Below are 25,187 nucleotides of genomic sequence, written 5' to 3' on the forward strand. Positions count from 1 at the left end.
TAATTAGTGGGGTTTGGTGAGGTACCCTGACCTAGGTGCTCCTAACCACTATGCTCTCTCTTGGTGGTCTTAGTGTTTATTTGTACTTTTAACTTTTTTTCATGTCTTTAAAAAAAGTCATTCTGCCTCTGTTAACCCTATGATAATGCTGTGCAGTGTCACCAGATAATTTTCAGTTCTTAAGTAAGGCAGACATACTTGTCTGTCAGTTTTTTATACTTTGTTCAACACAATTGTATTGAAAACCTTCTGAGCTTCAGGACTTCTGGCATTAAGATAACTTCAGCAAGAAAATAAACTTCACAGATTTTTAATGAGTTAATATTTAATGATTAATTTCTATACTGCAAATATACTGAAATGGTAGTGTTTAAAACAGTAATGTTACTTTAAGAATAAATCTTACACAGAAGTAGATATAGTTTGATATTTAAATTTTGAACCTTCATTTATTTTGAAGTAGAGTCAAGATTTTACGTTTTCAAATAAAAATAACATTTTTAAATGATGACTGTTTATAGGTTCTGATTTAATGCCATTTACTATTAATGTATAGAAATATAGTGAACAGCTATGATTACTTTAGTGGTAATATTTTTGCAGGTGGAGTAATATTAAATGGTGAAGGAACAGCCAAAGATAATCAAGAATTTCTGGCAAATAAAGGTGAATCGTAATTTTAATTGGTTATTGATTAATGTAACTTGGTATGGTTTTTAAAAATTTTTATTTGTTTTTTATTGAGAGAAAATTTTAGAGATAAACAGTAGTTATATTGAAATTTCAAACTTGAATTTAAATGGCATTTAATCTAATGGTCACAATTCTTCATAAAATGTCATATTTATATAACATTCCATGCAGTTTTGTTCATCTGGAATTAGTAAAATCCAGTTGTTCAATTTGGCACTCAGTTTTGATTTCTTCTTTTTGGTTAACTTGAGATATTTTGCTGCTCTGGGTAACATTATTTGACCTAATTTATTGATTGTGGTTCCTGGGGTTTTATTTTTAAATTATATTTAAAATATATATTTAATTTCACCTGTGTTATGCAGTGTTTTTGAACTCATTGTGATTAAATAGGATTATAAGATGATCTAGCTTTTCAGTTCTAAAAAATGTATGACTTTATCATAGTAGGCCTAATAGTGACAAAATGGAAGTGACATATACCAAATAAAACAAACTTTTACTTCTAGAACTCTGCTCCAAATGACCTGAAACATGTGTCAGCATAATTTTTTTTCTTATTCCTAGGTTTAACATCTATTAAAAAGGACATGACTGACATAAGTCATGGCTATGAAGATCTCGGCCTCTTACTCAAGGACAAAATAGCAGAACTGAATGCTAAACTCTCCAAATTGCAAAAGGCTCAGGAGGAGTCAAGTGCAATGATGCAGTGGTTACAGAAAATGAACAAAACTGCCACAAAATGGCATCAGACGCCTGCACCTACAGACACTGAAGCCGTGAAGACTCAAGTTGAGCAGAATAAGGTATGTTTTGTAGGTGCACCTACAGAAGACATGAAAGAACAGTGTAGCCTTCAGCACTGAACCCTGGGAGTCAGGAGCTCTCTTCTGTTTCCTAACTCTGTAACCTTCAGCACATAAGTTGACAGTTTTGTTTTATGTGACTTTTCTGTAGAGATGGATGATAATTGTCTCTTAGTATCTTTTGTATACTCCCATTATAAAGATGAGCAGACTGTTGGGTCTTTGTCAACTTTAAATCAGTTTAAGTCTAGTATATTAACCAGTCAACTATTGGAAATGGTGTATTTTAAGGGTTAAATGTATTTGAGATCTCATCAGTCTAGCATTTAATAGGATAGCTCATGCGTTCCTTTTCTTTAATAGACGGTGTTTCTTTCTACAGCTGTCAAGGTTGGGAGAAGGTTTTACATGGTGGCAGTTAGGACAAAAATGTTCACAAATTACTAATCTATATTTGAACTCTATAATTGTTACCTAAAAAAGTGCTTATTCACTAGTAGATTCTCAAATTCCGGCAAACTTTATCAAGGCTGTACTTAATAAGAAAATTAAGAGTGATTTTCTTATTAATTACAGTTTTACCAATATCATCTTTCTTTTTTCCAAAGTGATTTGTTTGAAAATATGAAATTCTGCCCCTGTAACGGGGACACGAGTCATTACCTCCATGCTACAGTGTTCTTCTCTGGGATTCCTTTATCACACAGTTGAAGACCAGCTAAGAAGAGGAAAGGAAAGTCATTAACTACTGAATCCATGTCCTCACCCACATTAGCATTTAACAGTGAAATTTTTCCTCTTTTGGGTCATGCTAGAGAAAAATAATGCTCTATCATATTTGTGTTTTTGTCTTTTGCTGTTGACATAGTGTTTTTCTTTTCTTTTCTTTTCTTTTTTTCCGTTGCTAGTCTTTTGAGGCAGAACTGAAGCAAAATGTAAACAAAGTCCAGGAGTTGAAAGACAAATTGACAGAGTTGTTGGAGGAGAATCCAGACACTCCTGAAGCCCCCAAGTGGAAACAGATGCTGACAGAAATAGGTATGTTGTGTGACCTACATGACAGTCCACAAGCAGACAATAATTTTCTTTTATATCATAATACTTTATCAGAAAACATCCAATAGTTTTATTTATTTTGGTATTTGCTTTAATGTTTTAGAATATATCTTTGGCATATGATAGCTCCTGTTTTCTTGGTAAACACAGTAACTAAATTTTATTTTTGTGGAGACGTCAGATACTAGTTAATAAAATGCTGTGTGTTGTTGAGTAACATTGTTTTCATTAATAGGCATTTATTTGCTTTTTCTTAGCTGTTTGATGCTTTATATTATTTTTTTTTATTTATTTTTTGGGTTTTTTTTTTTTTTCCTAACAAAGTTTATTAGAGAAAGACAGGAGAAAAGAGAGGGAGACATGCTAGAGCTGGCATGGGCAAGAGAAACTGCTATTATCTTTAAAAATTTTTTTAATATTTTAATTTAAATGTGCCTTTCATTCATTTGGAAACAGTAGGCTCCCTTCTATTACATGGAGTTATCCCTGGGACTCCTCCTTCCTACACTTTGTGGTCTTCTCTCCCCCAGACAGTACTTAAAGAAAGTAGCTTGCCAAAGAAAACTGGTAGCTCTGATGCTTTATCCTGAATTATTTCTCATCCCCATCTGTTCCTGTGTAAAATGCTCCTCATAGGGTACAGAATTTTCTTCATAAGCCCTATTTTCTTATCAATTTCCTTAATATACCAATGTGCAACATGTGTGTAAGAAAAGGACAATAATTTTTCCTACTTCATAGTATTGTTTGAAGGACTCATTAAGTCAATGTATGAACAGCTCAGTCAAATAGTACCTGGAGCATAGTAAGTGCTATGTAAGTATATACTTGGATCGTAATAATTATTTTACATTTCATTATTTATCCAAATCTTGTTCTTCCTTTAGAATCAGGTATGCTATGCTGCATTTAGAAATCTGTAAGTACGTTTTAGTTTGAAAAAGGTTGCTCTAAGGAATCTTAATGTTCTGAGATATTTAATACAACTATGGAGATTCCTGTGGAGTGGTGATTAATTTGCCCCTAATTTGGTAACTCTCCTGGGAAATCAGTATTACCTGGGGAGAGTATTATTAAGACATTTTAGAATAGGGATGGGAAAGATGACTGTGTATTTCAAAAAAACTTCTTGATGACTTTGATATTTCACCTTCCTGATTTATTGTTTTAATTGCATTATTTTTTTTTTTTTCTTTTTTGAGTTGGAGTCTCACTCTGTCGCCCAGACTGGAGTGCAGTGGCCGCTCCTGGCCACCGCAGCCTCGACCTGCTGGGCTCCGGCGATCCTTCCGCCTCAGCCTTCCAAGTAGCTGGAATTACAGGCACGCGCTACCACGCCCAGCTAATTTTTTGATTTATTGTAGAGATGAGGTCTCGCTGCCCAGGCGGGTCTCGAACCCGCGGGCTCACTCACCTCAGCCTCCCAAAGGCGCGGGATTACAGGCTGAGCCACCGAGCCCGGCTTAATTGCATGATTTTATTGTCAGATTGTCTTTGACTAGAACATGCAATATTGAACAAGATGATAAGGTTTCAGGGATTGTGTTCTATTAAAATCATTCCTTTAGTGTATGTATTATGCTAAATGAGAAAAACTCTCAACTAATTGCACTATCATTGAATGTTTATTGAGTGACTAGTGTGTGTAAGTGCTGGACAAAATGCTTGGATCAATAACCCATGACTACAGGGAGCATGCTTTCTCAAGGATGGAGAGAGCAGGAAAGGTTTCCTAGCAGAGGGCAAATCCAATGGAATTGTGAAGGAAGGATAGGGTTGGGATATGGGAAGAAGTAGAGAGCATCTTAGGCACAGGACTTGTGTGAGCAAAAGCTTATTTGTATAACAGTGAGATCAGCAGGGCTGGATTAGAGGATTCATTTAAGCATGTAAACTCTCAAATATTATTAGGCTCTCTAAGATTGTGGGAGCCTGAATGTCAGGCAGAAGTCTGCAGATTTTGTCATCTAGGTGGTGAGGAGTGAGCTATTGAAGGTTTGAGCAGGGCAGTGACATGTTTAAAAGTGACTTTTGGCCAGGCCCAACGATTCCAGCATTTTGGGAGGCCGGGGAGGGGGGGATCACTTGAGGCCAAGAGTTTAAGAGTAGCCTGAGCAACATAGCAAGGTCCTGACTCTACAAAAAGTTTAAAAAAAGAAAGAAAGAAAGGAATTAGCTGGGTCCCAGCTACTCTGAAGGCTAAAAAGGCGAGTAGTGAGGTATGATGGAGCTACTACACTGCCGTCTGGCAACAGTGCAAAAAAAAAAAAAGTAAATAATTAAAAAACAAAAGTGATGTTTTAAAGGAAAATTATTTCAGGACCACATGGAGTGCAACTGAGAAACAGTGATAGCAGGAATACCAGATAGGAGACTGATGGTCCAGGGTTGTAGTTCTCGAGAAGTGCTCCTGGGACCTGCAGCAACAGCCTCACCTGACAACTCTTTAGAGAAATGCAGCCTTTCAGACTCCACTCCAGACCTACTGAATGAGAAACTCTGGGGGTCTAGCCCAGCAACCTGTGTTAAGGCTCCCTCCAGGTGATTCTCATGCAGTTCAAGTTTGAAAACTACTGATCTAGGCAAAGCATTAGATCTCCCTCATCTGGAGGGATTACATTAAATTATCACACATACCCTGGAAATATGTACAAGTATTACATGTCAATAAAAATAATGTTTAAAAAAACACATGAAGCCAGGCTCGGTGGCTCAGCCTGTAATCCCACGCCTTTGGGAGGCTGAGGTGGGTGGATTGCCTGAGCCTGTGGGTTCGAGACCTGCCTGGGCAGGCGAGACCTCATCTCTACAGTAAAATAAAAAAATTAGCCGGGCGTGGTAGCGCACACCTGTAATTCCGGCTACTTGGAAGGCTGAGGCGGAAGGATCACCGGAGCCCAGCAGGTCGAGGCTGCGGTGGCCGGGAGCGGCCACTGCACTCCAGTCTGAGCGACAGAGTGAGACTCCAACTCAAAAAAAAAACAAAACAAAACACATGATTAGGGTCAAAATGGAGCTATGACATTGGGAATGTAAAGGAGGGGTTTAAGGTTTTATGATCAAGGATACAAGAGTTAAAAGGCTCATAAAAATAACATTCTGAATTATTGCTTCTCAGTGACATGGCAGAAATGATAACCAAGGAAAGTAATTGAAAAGTCAGAAAATGCACCAGTTTTGAAAGGAATATAGTGAGTTTTACTTTTTAATGTTGAGTTTAAAGGGTTGGTGAGATTTTGTACTATAACTTTTCAGCAGCTGGGTTGTTAATGTGTGATTTGAAGAAGAGAATAATTGGGGATAGATATCCAAATTCAGGAGCCATTTGCCTAGAACAGATAATTGAAGATTTGATTTTAAAGAAGAGAACTAATGTTCATTGCTCTAGAAGGTTAGTTACAGTTGAATAAACAGACTCTATAGGACTTCTAGAAGGAATGGAGTATTTCAGGACCCTATTTGCTTTAATGAATACTCCATATTGTATCATATCTTCTAAAATTAGATTCAAGTTTTTTTTTTTCTGATACTCTGCTTGAAGGATAAGAACCAACAGGTCCATAAAATATGTACAATTAAATGCAGTTAGTTCTCTTAGGTTAGACCTTTAATGAACCATGTAAGATGAGCCGTGAAAGTGGAATGACAACCATTATATATCACTTTGAATCATATCATACAATCTTCCTAGACATAGACATGTCAAATGCATAAACATCAAACACTAGTTTTATTCTTTTTCTTTCAGATTCTAAGTGGCAAGAACTCAATCAATTAACCATTGATAGACAACAAAAATTGGAAGAATCCTCCAATAATCTAACCCAATTCCAGACTGTAGAGGCCCAGTTAAAGCAGTGGCTTGTGGAAAAAGAACTGATGGTCAGTGTTCTCGGACCTTTGTCCATTGACCCAAATATGCTAAACACGCAAAGGCAACAGGTGCAGGTGAGTATTACCTAATAACCTGTCTCATATGCAGCAGCTTGACTTATGCAGCAACTTGACAAGATCAATGTTTTCATTATAAATACATTAGCTTTGGGCAATGTGTACTTTAGCTGCTTTGAAGGGTATTTGTATGCTTCAGATGCTCATGAGACCTCATCCTGATATCAGTGCGAAACCTCTAGAGAACTAAAGCTGTGAGGCATCCTAGACTGCTCTCCTTGATTCCTATGAGTAGGCCAAGTCCCCTGATTATTCCAGTCATGTGGTGGGTGGTATGGATCCTGTTAAAAAGGGTCTTCTTTGAAGTATTGATGTGATGAAGTAGTATTTTTATGAGAAGCTAATATGTACTTTTTACTGTTTAGAATTACTCCTTTGAGTTTTTATTCATTTTGATTGTGGTAGCCGATCACGGAACTTGTAACACTCATGCCATGGAGTCCTGAGGGGGGAGAAGGACAGAATAAGAAGAGTACAAAGAATAAGGGAAGCTGAACAGGAACTCTGAAACCAGGGCAGTAGTGAAACTAGTTTAATTGCAAAGCAGATTTTAAAAATCACCAGGGAAAAAGAATCCATAAAATTTAAGTCAGGCATAATACCAGAAGCTGCGTTGTGACTTCAGTTAAGAGTTTTTTGATATGTGAGTACTGGCGTTAGAGGAGTGAGGCTGATTCTATAAGCAGAAAGTGTAGGTCTTGGGAAAGTCACATGTTCTCATTCATATCCTTCATAATCTGAAGAGAATGAAAACAAAAGATAAAGGTAAGTATCAGCCGAGTGCACTAGCTCATGCCTGTAATCCCAGCACTTTAGGAGGCCACAGCAGGAGGATCAATTGAGCCCAGGAATTTTGAGACCAGCCAGGGCAACATAGCGAGACTTCATCTCTACAAAAAAAAAAAAAAAAAAACAAAACCAAAAAGTTAGCTGGATGGTGGTACACACCTGTAGTCCCTGCTACTCAGGAGACTGAGGTGGGAGGATTGCCAGAGCCCAGGAGGTTGAGGCTACGGTAAGCCATGATCATGCCACTGCACTCCAACCTGGGCGATAGAGTGAGACCCTGAATCAAAAAATAGTAATAATAATAAGTATCTTGGGAGAAATAATTGCCTCTAGTCTTGGCAGTCTCCCAAAGATAGATAAATAAAATGTACATAAGAATGTATAAAAGGTAGACAGATAAAAAAGTGTACTTAAAATATTTGGATCATTCATTTTATGCTGAGAGTCATACTGAGCCTATACATTTTGAGCACCATGATTTGTTGGTTAAAACTCTTAAAGGCTGTAAATATCAACAAATCTTATATTAAAAAGCCTCTGTAATCAATGCATAGAGTTAATAAATTTTAACACCATTGTTACTGTGCATTTTCTTTAATGTAAAATGCTATAAGATATTCCAAAAATGCTGTAAAGAGAAAAGCATGAGTAGAGAAAACCAAATTTGGTGTGAGTGCAGTGTGAACTTGTCTGATAGCAGTGTTTCCCTTTGTATACGAAGATTCATACATGAAGTTTTGTACATTTTTCCCAAGTTACCAAAAACACTTATTCTTTTTCTCCTTTAGAAGGATGTGATTAGTTTAAACAAAATACTCTCTGTGAAGCACCATTGCTCTTCAGATTTCAGATAACTGTGCTGTCCTTTAAGTAAAAAGTGGGAAAGCGGAAACTAAAAATACAAACTAGATAAATAATAACCATTTCCATCTGTTTGGACACTTAAAGCTATGTTTTCTATCATCAATCATATAATTTGTTTATGTGTTTGTTTACGGTCATCACTTCAGATTCTGCTGCAAGAATTTGATACTAGAAAGCCTCAATATGAACAGCTAACAGAAGCCGGCAGGGGCATTCTAAGCCGACCTGGAGAAGACCCTTCTTTGCATGGGATTGTGAAAGAGCAGCTGGCAGCTGTGACCCAAAAATGGGATAGCCTAACAGGACAATTGAGTGACAGATGTGACTGGATTGACCAAGCCATTGTGAAGAGCACACAGTATCAAAGCCTGCTGAGAAGCCTCTCTGAGAAACTGAGTGACTTGGATAATAAACTCAGCAGCAGTCTGGCCGTGAGCACGCACCCTGATGCCATGAACCAACAGTTGGAAACAGCCCAAAAAATGAAGCAGGAAATTGAGCAGGAAAGGAAGCAGATAAAAGTAGCCCAGGCACTCTGTGAGGATTTGTCAGCACTGGTGAAAGAGGAGTACTTGAAAGCTGAACTGAGTAGGCAGCTAGAAGGCATCTTAAAACCATTTAAGGATATTGAACAAAAAGCAGGTTTGTCTACTTTTAATACATATATTTCTGGTCCAGACAGATATATATTGCCTGTCCCAAGCTGTTGCAAATAATCCAGGGCCCTAAAGAGACTCTGCCCAAAGAAAACACAACTGAAGAGGCCACTGATTACAGAAGCACAGAAAGCAGTTCTGTGTCCATGGCATACACAGTGCTAGGATCATTCATTCTACACAATAAGTCTGTTGGTGAAATCCACTTAATGAAGACCCATTAAAATTTCAGGAATCCCAAACTGGTTTTTAAAAGATAAACATTTTTGCTGTGTGACATAGTCTTATCTTGCCAGAAAAGCAGATGAATTGTTATTTAAAAAAAGGCTTTGTATCATTTTCTCATCTGCTGTTACTTTGCCTATCCTATTATAGAAAACTTTTCTAGAGAACTGGGTGAAAGAGGACCATTTGGCAATATTTCCCTCTTTTACTTACTGCAATCATAATTCTGTGGTAAATGGGCAGATATTTGTTAGAGGCAGCTGTAATGAGGTATTGGAATTCAGAAAGGACTATTGAAGAAAGGCACATTTTGTTGCTGTTTGTCCTGTTTGAAAAGTAACACTAGTTTCTAGGCCTTGCACCTAGTAGATGCTCAGTTTATGTTCTTTAATTGATTCAGTTTATTTATTGATCACAGTGACCATCTCAAACTCACTCCTCTATTTGATATTGATATAAATATCAGCCATTATCATTTTTATTATTCTTAATGTTATAAACACTTTTATGAAATCAACATTAAACTAAGAACTTTACATGTACTCTCATTTAATCCACACAACAGTTACTATTAATACTGCCAATTTTCAGTTGGGGAGATGAGGCCTAGAGGCTTAATCCTTTGCCCAAGGTCTTCCAACTCTAAAGAGGTTAAGCCAGAATGCAAACTCATGCAGTCCTTATGTGCTGCATTGTGTTGCCTCCATGATGTGCAAAAGACATAGAAGTGAGCAAGTCATATCTGATAAGAGAGGGAAGGATTATTTATCAGCATAACCCGGAACTTTTCAGTTGTTGTTTTCCCATACTGGGATAGAGAAGACATTAGCACCACAGGCGATGCATGGTATGATGGCACCCTGAACCTTTATGCATTTTTGCTTATTGCCATAATCTTTGCTTTTCCCTCTGTCTGTTTCCTGCTTCTTGCCTTGTCTCTCTTCTTGTTACTGTGCCTATCTCTTGTCTCTTTCTCCTCTTTGTCAGTAACTGAAGTTCACTTGTAGTTCTTCGAGTTGGTGCTAAAAGCCCTAGCTTTTAGGCAACTCTGTACATTCATCCAGAGATTATTCTTTTGGCTTCTTACAGGTGACATTAACATGTTGATGTAAAATAAACATGTCTGTAATTTCATTTTTAGAGAACCATGTTCAGCACCTTCAGTCAGCCTGTGCAAGCTCTCATCAATTCCAACAAATGTCTAGAGATTTTCAGGCCTGGCTGGATACAAAGAAGGAAGAACAGAACAAATCTCATCCAATATCAGCCAAACTTGATGTCTTGGAATCATTAATTAAAGATCAGAAAGATTTTAATAAAACTTTGACTGCCCAGTCGAATATTTATGAAAAAACCATTGCCGAAGGTGAAAACCTATTATTAAAAACACAAGGATCCGAGAAGGCAGCCTTACAGTTACAACTTAACACGATTAAAACCAATTGGGATGGATTTAATAAGCAGGTGAAAGAAAGAGAAGACAAGCTAAAAGACTCTTTGGAAAAAGCTCTCAAGTATAAAGAGCATGTAGAGACTCTCCGGCCATGGATAGACAAATGTCAAAAAGACTTGGAGGAAATAAAATTTTGCTTGGATCCTGCAGAAGCAGAAAATTCTCTTGCCAAGTTAAAGTCTCTGCAGAAGGAAATGGACCAACACTTTGGTATGGTCGAATTGCTAAACAACACCGCCAATAGCTTGCTCAGTGTCTGTGAGATCGATAAAGAGGTTGTTACAGATGAGAATAAATCACTGATCCAGAAAGTAGACATGGTCACTGAACAACTTCACAGTAAGAAATTCTCTCTGGAGAATATGGCTCAGAAGTTTAAAGAACTTCAAGAAGTTTCCAAAGAAGCTAAAAGGCAACTTCAGTGTGCAAAGGAGCAGCTGGATGCCCACGATTCCTTAGGGCCCCAGGCTTACAGTAACAAATATCTGACTGTGTTGCAGACTCAACAGAAATCACTTCAGACCTTGAAGCCTCAGATAGAATTGGCCAAAAGACTCGCTCAAGACCTTGTGATAGAAGCCTCAGACTCAAAGGGAACCTCTGATGTTTTATTACAAGCAGAAACCTTAGCTCAAGAGCATAGTGCTCTCAGTCAGCAGGTTGATGAAAAATGTTCATTCTTAGAAACCAAGCTTCAGGGCATTGGACATTTCCAGAATACCATCCGGGAAATGTTTTCTCAGTTTGCAGAGTTTGATGATGAGCTGGATAGCATGGCTCCAGTGGGGAGAGATGCAGAAACATTGCAAAAGCAAAAGGAGGCTATAAATGCCTTTCTAAAGAAGCTAGAAGCGTTGATAGCAAGCAACGACAATGCCAATAAAACCTGCAAGATGATGCTGGCCACAGAAGAAACCTCTCCTGACCTAATTGGAATCAAAAGGGATTTGGAGGCCTTAAGCAAACAATGCAACAAGTTACTGGACCGGGCTCACGCCAGAGAAGAGCAGGTTGAGGGGACAATTGAGCGTCTTGAGGAATTCTACAGCAAATTGAAAGAATTTTCTACTCTGCTCCAGAAGGCTGAAGAACATGAAGAGTCACAGGGTCCTGTTGGTATGGAAACAGAGACAATTAATCAGCAGCTTAACGTGTTCAAGGTAGGGAATTTTTCCTTTTTTACTGAGTGTTTTTATTGTAAAAGAAGTTTCAAATTGGTGTAGAAAAGAAATTGCCTGCTTTGTTGAACCTTCTAATGTGGGTGTCACATAGTAATAGAGTCTGAATAAGCATCTATGGGGATAACACCCAAGCATGTGGGGCAGTTCCAAGCCTTCTGGGGATTTGGGGCTTCATGGGAATAAGGCCTGAGATAAAATCAACAGGTGATAAGGGTGCTTGAAAACGCTCCAAGTAAGCTAAAGTTGACATCATGGGGTCCGCTTCTGAAATCATTCATAACTAACATCTCCGGGGACCGGAGCTGTCCTTTGAACTCTGCTGCAGAGGGTTGTCTCCTACTACTTTCTTTAATGGTGAATTATCCTCTTGTCCTGCCCCTTGCCTTTTTATAGTCTTATCATCCTTCTACACTGAATTTTTTCCACAAGTTTTTTCTTCTAAAAACTCCTATTTTTTAAGGCAGTGTGGCGTTCCATGTTGTAATCTTGGTTTCATAAAACAAAGATATTGGGCTCCAGTCCCAGAGGATTAGGAGTGAATTATTTTTGATTAAACTATATAAGTTCTTCAGTGCCAAGAAATGTCTGCCACTTGATAGTGCTCCATGACACTTAATGAATAGAACATTAGATTAAAATGCTGGGCCAGTTTCAGCATCATTGGATTTGGCCTTATTTATGGTAGTAAGAGCAGAAGTTGCATCTCTTCTAGGGACAAAGATAGGTGCATCCCTGGAAACAGAGGGTCTTAAATATCAGGCATTTGCTACATGGGACTAGTGTAAACCTCTGGGGGTTGACATGGCTCTTGTTCTATTTATGAAGTGTGTTTTATTGGTGAAGGTGTACTGTACCATTTTGCGTGAAGGATAAACTAAGACCAAAGAAAAACAGAATTTATAAAACTACAGATTGTTTCCCATGAGAAGTGAATATGAATCAAATGGTTTTCCCAATTCTATACTATTATATTTTGCATACTGTTTCTTTTGCTTATCTTTAACAGGTGACTGAATTTTGAAAAAATAACTTCAAAATAGCTTTTGTTAATTCATGTTATTATTACTGTTTATTTCATTTTATTTTTTTACTTTAACGATGGGCACAATTCAGGGTTAGGCATGCAAATGTTCATTATTCATGTACCCTATTATTACTGTCAAAAATTATTTGCAATTTATCAAATGTCTTTGAAGCCCAGTCCCTTCAAGGCTTACAAATCTATTTAGATTTTGTTTCTTGAAGGTGAAGGAAGCTATCTGGCTGTTGACTTTACTTCCTTCATTACTCTGTCAATTTTTCATATTTCTGATTTACAAAATAAAAACTTCCTATGAGAAATCCTCTATCAGAAAAACATATTTCTGTGGCAGTTGCTGCTTCAGAGACAGAGAGAGGTCTTGGGACTGACAGTTTCTTTGTGGGTAAAGTTTGGAATTTTCTGTAGAATTTTGACTAATCTTCAAAGCTTAAATAACTGTCATCAAGCAGTCTTTACACTAATGAAATTGAACCACGTTAAGTGCCTTTGTAAAATCATTATGATTGCTGTAGGTTTTCTGTGAATTTGACTAGACAAAGGAGTAGGCCTTCATTGCCTCATTACTTGTAAGACAATGGGCACAAGTGATAATAAAAACATGATAAAAGTGCTGCTACTCATGAATGCCCCCCTGTCCCCCCAGCCCAAGTATGAGTGCAGTGAAAACTGTGGCTCTTCGTGTGGATAACTGAAAGTAAGAAAAAGCAAGAAACAGGAGCCTTCTCACCCTTGCATTGAAGGTGTTTTGCAAACGGAAAAGCACCAAATAAGCCACATTATCATTAATGGGTACAGAGATTGTCTTATTTGGTTGTGAAGAAAAATAGAGTGATCATTTCTTCGAAAAATAACGTATTTAGCATGTTGTGTTTGTTTTCTTTTCTGATTATCTGGAAGGAGTTGATTGATTTTATTGAAACTCAGCAATAAAGAATATTATGACATATTTTCAGTGTGTTGAAACCCAGTGACTTTTTAAAGAGTTTTTAATTGGACAGATAATCTGCATTTAATATATTTCAGTGCCATAGGTAAAAAAAAGAGCAAGAATATGATTATGGTAAATAAATATGGTAGCTTACACAACCACTAATTCCATTTATTTGTGTGTGTGTGTGTGTGTGTCTACTTATTGTAAAGAAGCCAAGGCCCAGGGAGGTTAAGTGACTCGCTCAAGGTCACATAGATAATAAGTGTCAGACTTTGAATGTTTTGATGGAAATAATGCAGCGTCTTTTGTCATCTTTATTTGCCACAGTTCACATCGAATATTTTCTCTGGAGAATTTTCAAATATGTTTTGCTGTAGCCTAATTTGGGCAGCCTCAATAGCCAGCCATTATTCGTTTTAATCCAGAACACCAGGAACACCCCCACTTATGGAGAGTGTTCTATAAAACTAGCTGCTATGAGAAATACGAGATAAATGTGTGCAAAACTGTCTTAGAAACTGATGTTATCTAGATGCTGTGATGATGAGGGTGTCAGTGATGCTGATGGTGATGTCCAACGGTTACCACTACTGCTACTGCTGCAATGGAATCAAACATTTCATTGTCTTCGTGATTTTCTTTCTTGACTAAAGTGATAAATTAACTTGTTTATAATTCAGAACCTACTTTAGTTTCTGTTGGCCTTAGACTTTTGTTAAACATTAGTTTTAACATAATTTTTAGAAAGTTGTTTTCGTTTTTTAAGTGGAATGAGTTGTATTGAGTAAAAGCTAGTTACTATAATTTCTAAAGATGAAAGAGAAAAGAAGTAAAGAACTGACTCTATTTTCATTATCGACTTTGAAATATAATCCAGTTTGACATTAATCTGTCTGATAGTTTTAGTTTAATCTCATGTTACTGATAAATTCCATAATAGTTATTCTTAATACGAAATAAACTGCCTTCTGAACAGGACTGAAAATAATAACTATTACTCAGTTACTTATTAAGGGGTGCCTTACACACAGTGAAAACATGAGATTACCTAAACCCGATAAGACAGACTTCTCTGATTCCATTTTTTAAAAAATTAACCAAATAAATAGCTGTTAATATTACTTTAGGATTCCTTGAAGGAACAAAATTCATTAATGTTTAAGATACCAATTCAAACAGAATGACCAAAAGCAAATGCTATTCTGAACCTAGTGTTCTAACTCACTCTCCATGAAAACTATTCTGAAATATTTTGAAAATAGGTTGGTGTTACCTTTTGTGTTAGCCTGAAGTTTTAGAAACTATTTTGACTAAGTTCTATTTTATGTATGTTTTCCTACTTGTAAATACTGGTCACTGGACTAACATGTTAAGAGTGAGGTGTCTTCTTAACTGTTAGTAAGTCAAAGTACCATTTCTCTATTTGTATTTCTCTGCAATGACAAACAGATTTCATGCATATTGTTATAAATTGGTGGGTTGGATAGCAAAACAATTCTGTATATCTCTAACCAGGAAATAAAAAAAAACTCCTTCAGGGCTCCCTACATCCCTGCCTCCTGTTTGAAGACTCCTAGCTCAAGAGTATCTTCAAATTAAATTACATTATTAAGTAATCTTAACGGTTCCATATTTTTATTTATCAAAGACATATGTAACTGATTAGATACAAGGAACATATCCCAGAATTCCTATGATATCATTATCAGCCTGTCATGTCTTCTGATCATCATGAAGTAATCATTATCACCATATTGAATTGATTTAATTTCAGTGAAGATCAAAGAAACTTGATGTTTTAATGACTGTATACAGTCACACCCTAGCTAAAGCTGTACCCTTTCCTGCCTCTACCTAGGCCATGGTAAAGCAGTGTCTCATCTGGGAACCTGCTTACTGTTTATTTCTAGCCACTTTGTTACTGTTCCAATTGTAATTCATTTGGTTTCTACAAATGAACACATCTCTGGTACAAGTCTCTCTGAACTGAAGATTTTCTTTTGCTTTTTAAAATGAAGTTAGCAATACTTTGAGCAGAGAATTTTTAAGCCAAGCTGAAACCAGAGACAAAGACCATAACACATGCCTAGCTATACTGTACTGTACTAAACTTTCTCTGTTCCTGTTGAAGGTATTGTTTAACCTCGGCGTGAGTACTGGTATATTGAGTAAACTAAAATGCCAAGTGTCGTGGGACCAAGAAAGCCAGGCAGTTTTGAGCACAAATTTCTTACTAAGTTATATATTAAAATGATCTAAATATAGCTTCTCTGTAATGTCACCATATTTTTGAAGATAAAATTAAATTGTTCAAAAAATGCTTTAGTAGCTGTTTTTAAGTGTGTTCATATTGTTCCTTTTTTTTTTTTTGAGTTAGAGTCTTACTCTGTTGCCCAGGGTAGAGTACAGTGGCATGATCAAGGCTCATCCCAGCCTCAAATTCCTTTGCGCAGGCGATCCTCCCGCCTCAGCCTCCCAAATAGCTGGGACTACGGTGCACATCATCACACCTGCCTGATTTTTTGACTTTTTATAGAGACAATGTCTCATTATTTCTCCCAGGCTGGGCTCAAGCTTCTAAGCTCCTGCATCAGCCTCCCAAAGTGCTGTGATTATAGGCATGAGCCACTGCACCCAGCCTAAATGTGTTCATGTTATATAGAAGTCAGTGATGTGTTGTTCTTCATTTTTGCTGAGACCAGAGAAATCAGAGAAAGCAACTTAAGTGCTTTTTGTGAAGGAAAATTTCTTAATAAATTGGATTTTTGTTAATAAAACTACATTAGCAAAGCAGTTGCATGAAACCTTTCTCCGGTGTTTTTGAAGGTATAAATATTTTCACTCTGGAAACTGTAACTGGATACATGGGCAGTTATAGGAAGGTCACTTTATTTAACAAATCACATCAAAGTGGCATTTAAGATTTTTAGGAAGAAAGAATACCCTGTATGCTGGTCAATAAAGGAGGATGGCTAAAGCAAGAAACCACACCTAGCTCTTCAGAGTGCTACTCTGCTGGGTAGTATTATTAATAACTCATATTCTCCCCACACAAACTAGTCTGTTATAGACAGAGTCCTTCCTTTTCACATCACACAAGGAATATGCCACACTTCTCTGAAAGGATTGTCAAAATGAAACTAGGCAACGTGGGTTCCCTTTCCAGTTTTGCTACTGACTAATGTGCTGTGCCCCTGTTGAATTGCCCTTCTTAACGGCTATTGCTTTATTTAAAGTCGAGAAATTAAAGTAGGTTGTTCTGAAGGCAGTTCCAGCCAGAGATTTTATAACATAAGATTTTTTGGTAGTTGTTGTTTAGTTTTGCTTTTAACTGGGTAAACCTTATATCATCATTTTAAAGTAATTTAAAAAAAAAGCCAAACTGTAATATCTCCTGTCATTATCATCAGCCTCCCTTAGATAAAAGGAGAGCTCCATAATTTATTTTACTAATGTGGAAAGTTGCTTAAAGCTGTGTGTTGGGGATAGAGAGTAAGAAGAGTTTTCTTTGTTAGTGTGCAATTATACCTTCTTATCTCGATAAGAAAAATTTGGCAAATATTCTTACAATGTTTATCTAGGTTTCTAATTATTCACTAAACAACAGTGGGTAGGTAAATTCTGCAATTGTAAATTAAGTGAAAACTTTCAAAACTGCGCTGGAGCCGTATACCCCAAGAAAATATGTTACATATCCTATTCTTGCATGTCTCTAATTGTCTTAATTTCAAGAGTAGGTTATTGCTTCGATATTTTAATATGAAAAGTATTTTCAGGTTTCATTTGGTTTTTGTTTTTCTGAAGGAAATTGACTAGGATTATTAGTGTGTGCGTTGGTTTTGCTTCCTGGATGACTTTTAAAAAATCAGAATCTTAGATATTTATACACATGTTAAATATATGAAATATGCATATACATAGAATTGTCTTCTGTTACATAGAATATTTTTTGCTCACTGTCATCTGAAAACTTTACTGAAGATACAGGAAAAGGCATAGCCTTGATATTGTAGTAACGTCCAGGAAGAATAGCAAGTGTCGTTAAAGATATTAACTAAGATTCACATCAAGATAAATTCCCGTTAAGATCAAAGAATCTATTAAGTGTTCCTAAATTTGTTTATTTTTTGGTGGGATTAGAATATTCCACTTTCTTTTGAATATAAACTATGTTCCAGTGAAATAAATAGCTATTGCATATTCATCTGATGAATAGCCTTGAAAGCCGTTAGCCATTTATGTGAAGAGGCTTATTAGTTTGAAAAGTAAAAATACAGGATGCTTTCAGTTTTCATTAGCTAATGGCTTATCTGTTTTAGAAAGAACAATAGAAGTTGTTGCTCTTAAGGCCTATTTTTGTACGTGGTGCACAAAACACATATCTCTTGTTTGACTTTTAATCCAGATTTGCAAGAGCTGTTGGGCCAGGAGATACTTTTGTCAGTTTTCATTGGATAATATTATATTTCCTTACATAGGCATTTTGCACTTACTGTACATTGAACTTCTTAATACCTCTAATCGTCAACTCTAAAAATTATATATTTCAGTTTATAAAATTAGTCTTTAACTTCTCTATGAAGTGGGTTGTTGCACTTACTGGTACGATTTTTCAGGAACTTTCCTTTTTTGAGATTTAATTAAGCTTTAGAAATATAAAATGAGAAAATGGTATTGTTTTGCTTATAATTCATTTAATATTAGTGCACTTTTCCCAAACCATCGCTTTAATAGATAATTTAGCTAGATTGCATCTAGTAGACTATATAAAGTAAGTAAAGTTTACAGTTTGGAAACCTTTTGCATTATGTATTTCTCTATATGTGAAATAATAGTGTTGGCTATTTTTCAGGAAAACTTTTGTTCATTTTATTGATTGTGTACTTCTCTCACTATGAAAATGAGAGAGATCTAGACATCATGATTAATGTTTAACACAGTTTAATATATCTTTGGTTTTTAGCATTAGAGATATAATAGCTGTCCAAACCAAATTAGAGAGGAAAAGATAAACCAATTCAGTTGTGCTCTTTATATTAGTTCTTATATGCTATCTAAATGAGGGTTGGAAATGATTTCAAGTGACAAAGAATATAGATAAATTGTCATGAATTCTAATGTAATATTAACAGTACACATTTGAACTTGAATCAGAATATAAAGAAATTGAAATCAGTTTAATAGAATAGGAATTCTATTATTAAATAAGTCACATTTACTTAAAAATGATTAGCTGGAGGACCTTTTCCCACAGCACCCCTTACTTCCAAACTGTATGATGTCAATTTTCCCATCCATATGCCCGCTGTAGTGAAAATGGCGTAAGGACAGTAGCGTCTGTGCACCCTCATTTTCTCAGAGCTTACCATGGTGTTTGGCAGATAGTGAACAGTATTTGTTGAATGGTTGAATATGCAGTTTTTAAAATGTACTTCCCACCTCAAATGTCAGGTTATATGTTGCTCTTCTTAGCTTTTCATAAGACTGGAATATTTCATAAGGGTAGATAATACTTCATGAGGCTGTTTCCTAAGGCTAGAGTAATATTGTGCTAATGAGTCAGAGGCTAAGGTGAACTGAATAGGGCCATTCTTTCTTAAGAAAAGTTCTGTAAGGATCTTAGAGTGTTTAGAGAAAGGCATTCATGCAGATTATATGGAAACTTAATATTGTTAATATTGTAATGATAAGTAGATTTCTAGGCTTATATTATCAATATAGTGGCATTGTGGCATTGGGAGTAAGACTGTTGATCTCTACTATTTCCCAGCCTCAGACCCAATCTGCTTGTTGTTCGAGCATGATAACTATGTTCAACATTTTTCTATTATCAGCACCTCATTATAGCCTTTGGGCTGTGTAACACCTCAGAATCAGGTGCTTGTTGAAATAGTTCACTTCTTGACCATGCAAAATGAGCACTGATATTGTGGTGTCAAGGGGTATTTATATATCTATTTTTTTATTTATAGATGGATGTGTGCGTGTGTGTGTTCAATTTAATGATGGATACATACTGGGTTGCATCTAATAATTGTTGAATGAATGAGTTACCTATAAACAGTTTTGTTTATGAAAAGATTTTTGTAAAGATCAAACTCTTAGGCTTATAGAAATAATTTTGAGATGTTTCCTCATTAAAGGCACAAATGTTTCCTCTGAAATATTTTCTGTAAAATAATCAGAGAAAGCCTAAGGTTATTTTTACTAGAACTGCCTTTTCACGTGGGGTCAGTGCAGTTTTCTTCATGTTCAAATAATTATTTTGTGAGACTGAAAAAAAGACGATTTACCTGTATTAGTGACTCTTTCTGCTAACTCTGGCAGTATTGCTTATTTCGTAAAATAAAGAATGGTTAGGTTTGATTTAGATAAAACTATCAGTTTCTCAACCACAAAGGATAAGTATTGGTTTGCTGGATTTACTTTTAAACAAATATTTTTTTAAACAGTGTTTGATCAATAGGTAAAAATTTGTGGAGGCAACTTTGTTTATTAAATATCCAGAGCCAGTTACTGCCCTTGATCTTTGCCTAGGCCTTGTGTTCACCTCCAGAGGACCACATGGTTATTAGTAACTGCTAATATTCATGTCAGCAGTGCTCAGAGCAGGGCTCTGCTAGGAAGACTTTACTCTGGAGAACAGTTAGATTTGAACTTGGGCTTTAAAAGGGAATGACAAAACATTTGCGACTTCAAAGTAATTTGCACTTCACATCGCAGATACTGCTGCAACCGAGATTTTCTGTGAGAGAGAGCGTGGTTTCAACTGAAGAATGGGGACCTCCGTAACCCCCCTTTTCCCATTTAGTATTCAAATGAGCACAGTATCTGAAGGTTCATGAAGTGATTTTTCCACGGAGCTCCTGGTGCCAGGTTCTGCTGTCACGAAGCCCTAGGCAACCCCTCCTGTGTTGAACAGTCGGTGGGGTTCATAGGTCTCTGACCTCGAGCCGCCCCCTCCCCAGTCGCAGGGCTCAGCTTACTCTCTGCTGATGTCACCACCAGGCTGTTGCATCGCAGCCTCTCGGCTTCGAGGGACCTCCCCCTGGAACCACTCGCGCTCCCGGGAAGAGGCCAGGAGTCAGAGGAAAGATGACTGCGAAGTTGAGCCACGGGAGGACATAGCACCGAAGTGACAGAGGGAGCTGCGGGTCGGGACGCCCGGCCGGCCTGGGACGCAGCCGATGTCGCCTGGAGAACGAGGGCGTTGCTGGAGGCGCCCCGGCTGGAGAGGATGCCTGCCCGGGCCCCTGCTGCCCTGAGCAGCCGAGGACAGCTCGGGAGCTCCCTGCCTGAAATCCCTTGCTGCCGCCTGCGCTGCCGCCTCCATCGCTCTCCAGCTCCGGCTGGAATGAAGGCCAGACTGTGGCTGCAGCAGCAGTTGGTCAGTTTCAAAGGCTAGTGCAGGCTCCCGGTTTCCAGCTGAATGTGAATTACGCTGCCTGTGCCTTAGAGGAAACCCCGGAGCTCTTCTTGCTGCTGTTGCCTCAGGTGGAATAAACCTTCCGAAGGAGGATCAGATAAGAATCTTTGGAAATGGCTTTTTTTTTAAAGGGAAGCTTCCTAGTTCACCATGCTGTCTGTTTACTTTAAGCAGTTGCTGGATTGTACTGCCCTTGCTGTCTAAAAGTCGGTTTTGTTTTGTTTTGTTTCCTTTGGGTCATTTTGAACAGCCTCACAGAAGCTTAATACAGGAAGAAAACCTGCCTTTTTGAATCAAGATTATTTAAGCTACTCCCTCCTCCCAAAAAAAGTCAAAGAAAAATTTAACTTTCTTACTACATGAGACTTAACTTATTTTTCTCTGAAGATTTGTTCTGTGCCTTGATCTGAGCAGTAGATGGTCCCCGTATTTGTCTCTTAAGTTTCTAAAGCATGGTTTATTTATAAAGGAGATGGAGTTTTGCAAGCCATCTTTAAGTGGATTACAGTTAGCCAGACCTCTGCCGGAATTAACATTCAGCTGGTTAAAATGCTTGCTCATTTGGAAATTTTAATATGGAACTATCAGATGCAAAATTAGATTAAAAAGGGAACTAAAGTGACAATGGAATGTTCTGAGTGTTTGAGCCAGTGTTAAGGGTGTGTGTGTGTAAGGTTTGTTTTTTGTTTTTCTGTGTTCTGGAGTATGTGAAAGGGAACTTGGAGGACTGGGGAAGGTGGACAAAGGAGATTTCTAATCTCTGTTTTTGATGCACTTTATTTTTTTAGAATCATTCTAAAATCAACCAGGTAAAAGGATAGTTGCATTTATACTGATGCACTGCTGATGACCTTAAACACCTCATATATTATGACATATGTTATTTGAGCAAGTGTCTTTATGCCAAAGACACTTCATAGCTCTGTTTGAAGTATACTTTCTAGAAAGATGCTTTATCTTATTTCTTATTTTCTGTGTCAAGAGCTGCGATATTTGTTTTAACTGTCTACAACATGGGGAAGCCACTCAGCAGACCAGACTGTTTACGTCAGAATCCCCCATGTGTAGGAAAGGGTGAGGAAGAGGAAGACCTAAATATTGAAGACTGTTATGTCCCTCAGCGGTCTATCTATGATACTGTTAGACTAAATGAACAGATAGACTCTGGTTCGAAAGGTAGCCTGTCTTCCAGACATTTTACAGATCGGACTTTACCCTACAGTCATAGAACACTGGATGTTAGTTCTCTGTGCTCTAATGGTGCCCTTACTTCTTCCAGTGTATTTGAGCTGAGAGGTCGTGAAGCTAACAAACTAGATGAAAAGATGATCTTTGATGCACTCAAACTAAACAGCGATATCATTCGAACCACAGGATTACCTAAAGCCAAATCTCACGCAGAAAAGAGGGAGCATAGACGGTCATGGCGGATGTTTGTCCCAGCCAATTTTATGGATCATGCAAACAAAAGTGAAAGCTCTTTTGTTGAACCTACTGATATGTCTGATGCTGTTACCAAGACAAGCAAGTGCAGATGGGGTACTAATTCTCTAACTTCGGAGGAGGATGACTCTGGGTTATGTAGCCCTCCAGCGGAGAGGGAAGAAAAACAGGGCATTTTGACTGGAGACCAGTCACGAATGAGAAGTTTGTCCTCTGCTGAAGATATTCACATACCAGAGCAATCCAGACCATTTTTTTCTGTGAATTCTATTAGCGAACAGAAAATCCCACTGCTTTCATGCAGAAGTGCCCACCCCGATGAAAACTTCAAAATGATTTCATATGATGTTTCTCCACTAGAGAAGGCAAAATGTGTAAATGGGCAAAGGGAAACCCATGATGAAAATTGTTGCCTGCAGAATAATTTGAAGGGGAGCACTGTTCAATGTGACCCATTAATGATGCCAAGGAATGGAGAAAGCGAGCACATTTCTAACCTTGGGGACGAGGAGATAGTGTATGAACCCGGAGAACCCCAAATCACAGCACAAAATAGGGGACCGAGGAAGGATTCTCCTCAGCATTCAGATCTCTCTTGCACAAAGCTGGGGGAAAGTGATGTAGATTGTGGTAGCATGAGTTTAGTAGAAAATGTGACGCTGTTAACACCATATGATTCAGAAGAATCCAACATTACATGTAAAGAGGAGGTGGAAGCTCCCCTTTCTGCCCAGGAGATGGAAGTGCTCCGTATGAAGTGCTCCCTGAAATTCATTCCACTAGGAAAGAAAGCAGCACCCAGAAAAACAGGGGCCCACGCAAAAATGTTGGATGCAGTCTGCAATGGCTTTCAGTTGGTTCAGGTAATTGATGGAAACGTGAAACCCTGCAATGCCAAAGTTTGTGGTCCTGTTTCAGAGTGGTCATCGTGTTTCTAATAATGACCAAATTGAGGCTTTTATTTGAGGGGCTTGACTAGCACCCTGCAAGATGCCACCTATTGATAATGTGGTCATTATATCAAATTAATTAGGGACTGTTTTTGTGAAGAATGATTATTCCCAGCTGTTGAGGGTCCTGCTATTGATTGTGCAGATGTGGCCATCCCCCTTCATTTAGAATGCTTCCACTGTGAATTTACATTAATGTTAGGCTTTTGCACAAATTGTGGTTTAAGACGCTGCAATTTAAGGGCTGTTATATTGGATTTATTAAGCTTGAACAGGCTTGGTCATGAAAGCACAAACACGGTATTATATTGTTGTGGTCTGCAAAGTACTCAATCCAAATTAAGGACTTTTTTAAATGTGCTGAAAAATTTCTCTCAGGAGCTGTGCATGTGAGAGTCAAGTTATTCTACTGTATTTTGCAGGCATAATAGCTCCTAACTCGTTGTGAGTGGTGAATGAGGTAAGAAAGTAAAGGGTGTAGCCTTGTAATAAGTAGAGGTTTGTTTGTCAAGCCTGTAATTTTTTTCTTCCCACTCAGATTGAAGTTCAGCTATTTTGGTACTTTTACTAAACTCTTCTGGTAAACTGTCTCAAAGGTTATTTCATTTTATTTTAAGCTTCTCTTCATGCTTGTGTGTTATGAGTTAGATTGGGGGGAAGTCCCACTTCATAGGTATTTTCTTCCCACTGAGAGATAAGGAATTTAGACAATATCAGAAAAGTTCCTTTTCTCAGTCTGTGAAATAACTTTCTTGTCAGCTAGGCCCTTTCTTTAGGTATGCAATAAATGCCATTACCAATTTAAAACCTTAGCAAAGTTTTTTTTTTTTTTCCTGTAGAGGATTTTTCAGTTTATTTGTGGCAAGTAACTAAATCTTAGGAGTGCATACTCTTTAGCAGCTATCTTTTGAAATCCTTCGTGTATTTTGTTTTAGCACTTCATAAAACTACCAGACTCACCTAGATCTGCTCTGATATAGACCCCTAAAATTAATTTAAAGCCAGGATCAGGGTTTGAGGCAATTGACTAGAACATTATCATGATTTTTTTGTTGTTCTGAAAACTATATGAGAGGAAGAGTAAAACTTTTCCCTGGATCTTTATTTACCATACAAGTTCCTGAAATTTAAAAGCCAATTTTCTGTACCCTCCCCTACCTTTCAGTAAGTGGTAAAACATATCGGACAGCTTAAATGAGTTACTAGAAGTTGTAACTTAGAAAGTGGTATAACAACTACCATAATACTATAAGAAAAGGATTGACAGTAGCAGGAAACTTGGGGGGGGGAAGGGGAGGAAGGTGGGATTGACAGTATTTGATATCTACCTGGGGGGGGGGCACACCTCATCAACAAGGGTACCTGCACAATGAATATTTGTATACCTAACCCTGAATTGTACCCCACAATTTTAAAATAAAAATTAAAAGAGAGAGAAAAAAAAAAAGTGGTATAGAAAAGAAATAGGATTGTAATGCCAAGTTCTGTCTTCACCACCTTGTTGCAACTTTCTGTTGACTTATTTGGTTAATTATACCTTTTGGAAAATTATGAAAACTCCTTAAAAGTGTTTTTTTTCAGTAATTTTGGGGAATCTTATAATTTGGTTATATGTAATCAATTTTTTTTTACATTTAATATTGTTATATATAAACAATATAGATTTTCTTGGAAAAAGCAGCTTGAGCTTTTAACTAAGAGACTTTAGGGCAAAATGG

The 25,187-nt window shown here is 37.4% G+C and overlaps 1 protein-coding gene across 5 annotated transcripts in view; it reads left to right on the forward strand.

The window, feature by feature from the left end:
* LOC103254375 (dystonin) overlaps positions 1-25,187 on the forward strand; it is a 133,534-nt gene that overhangs the window by 26,730 nt on the left and 81,617 nt on the right. For 4 of the 5 annotated variants that reach the window (XM_021709718.1, XM_008052466.1, XM_008052468.2 and 1 more), the window contains exons 12-17: positions 604-666; positions 1,261-1,502; positions 2,411-2,540; positions 6,307-6,506; positions 8,309-8,804; positions 10,185-11,656. In XM_021709718.1, coding sequence (XP_021565393.1) covers positions 604-666; positions 1,261-1,502; positions 2,411-2,540; positions 6,307-6,506; positions 8,309-8,804; positions 10,185-11,656 — 2,603 coding nt within the window. The remainder of the gene's footprint in view (positions 1-603; positions 667-1,260; positions 1,503-2,410; positions 2,541-6,306; positions 6,507-8,308; positions 8,805-10,184; positions 11,657-25,187) is intronic. The other variant, XM_008052467.1, reaches the window with a different exon arrangement.

Source organism: Carlito syrichta, unplaced genomic scaffold (genome assembly GCF_000164805.1).
Source record: "Carlito syrichta isolate Samal-C Ts95f unplaced genomic scaffold, Tarsius_syrichta-2.0.1 Scaffold277477, whole genome shotgun sequence".
Taxonomy (NCBI): domain Eukaryota; kingdom Metazoa; phylum Chordata; class Mammalia; order Primates; family Tarsiidae; genus Carlito; species Carlito syrichta.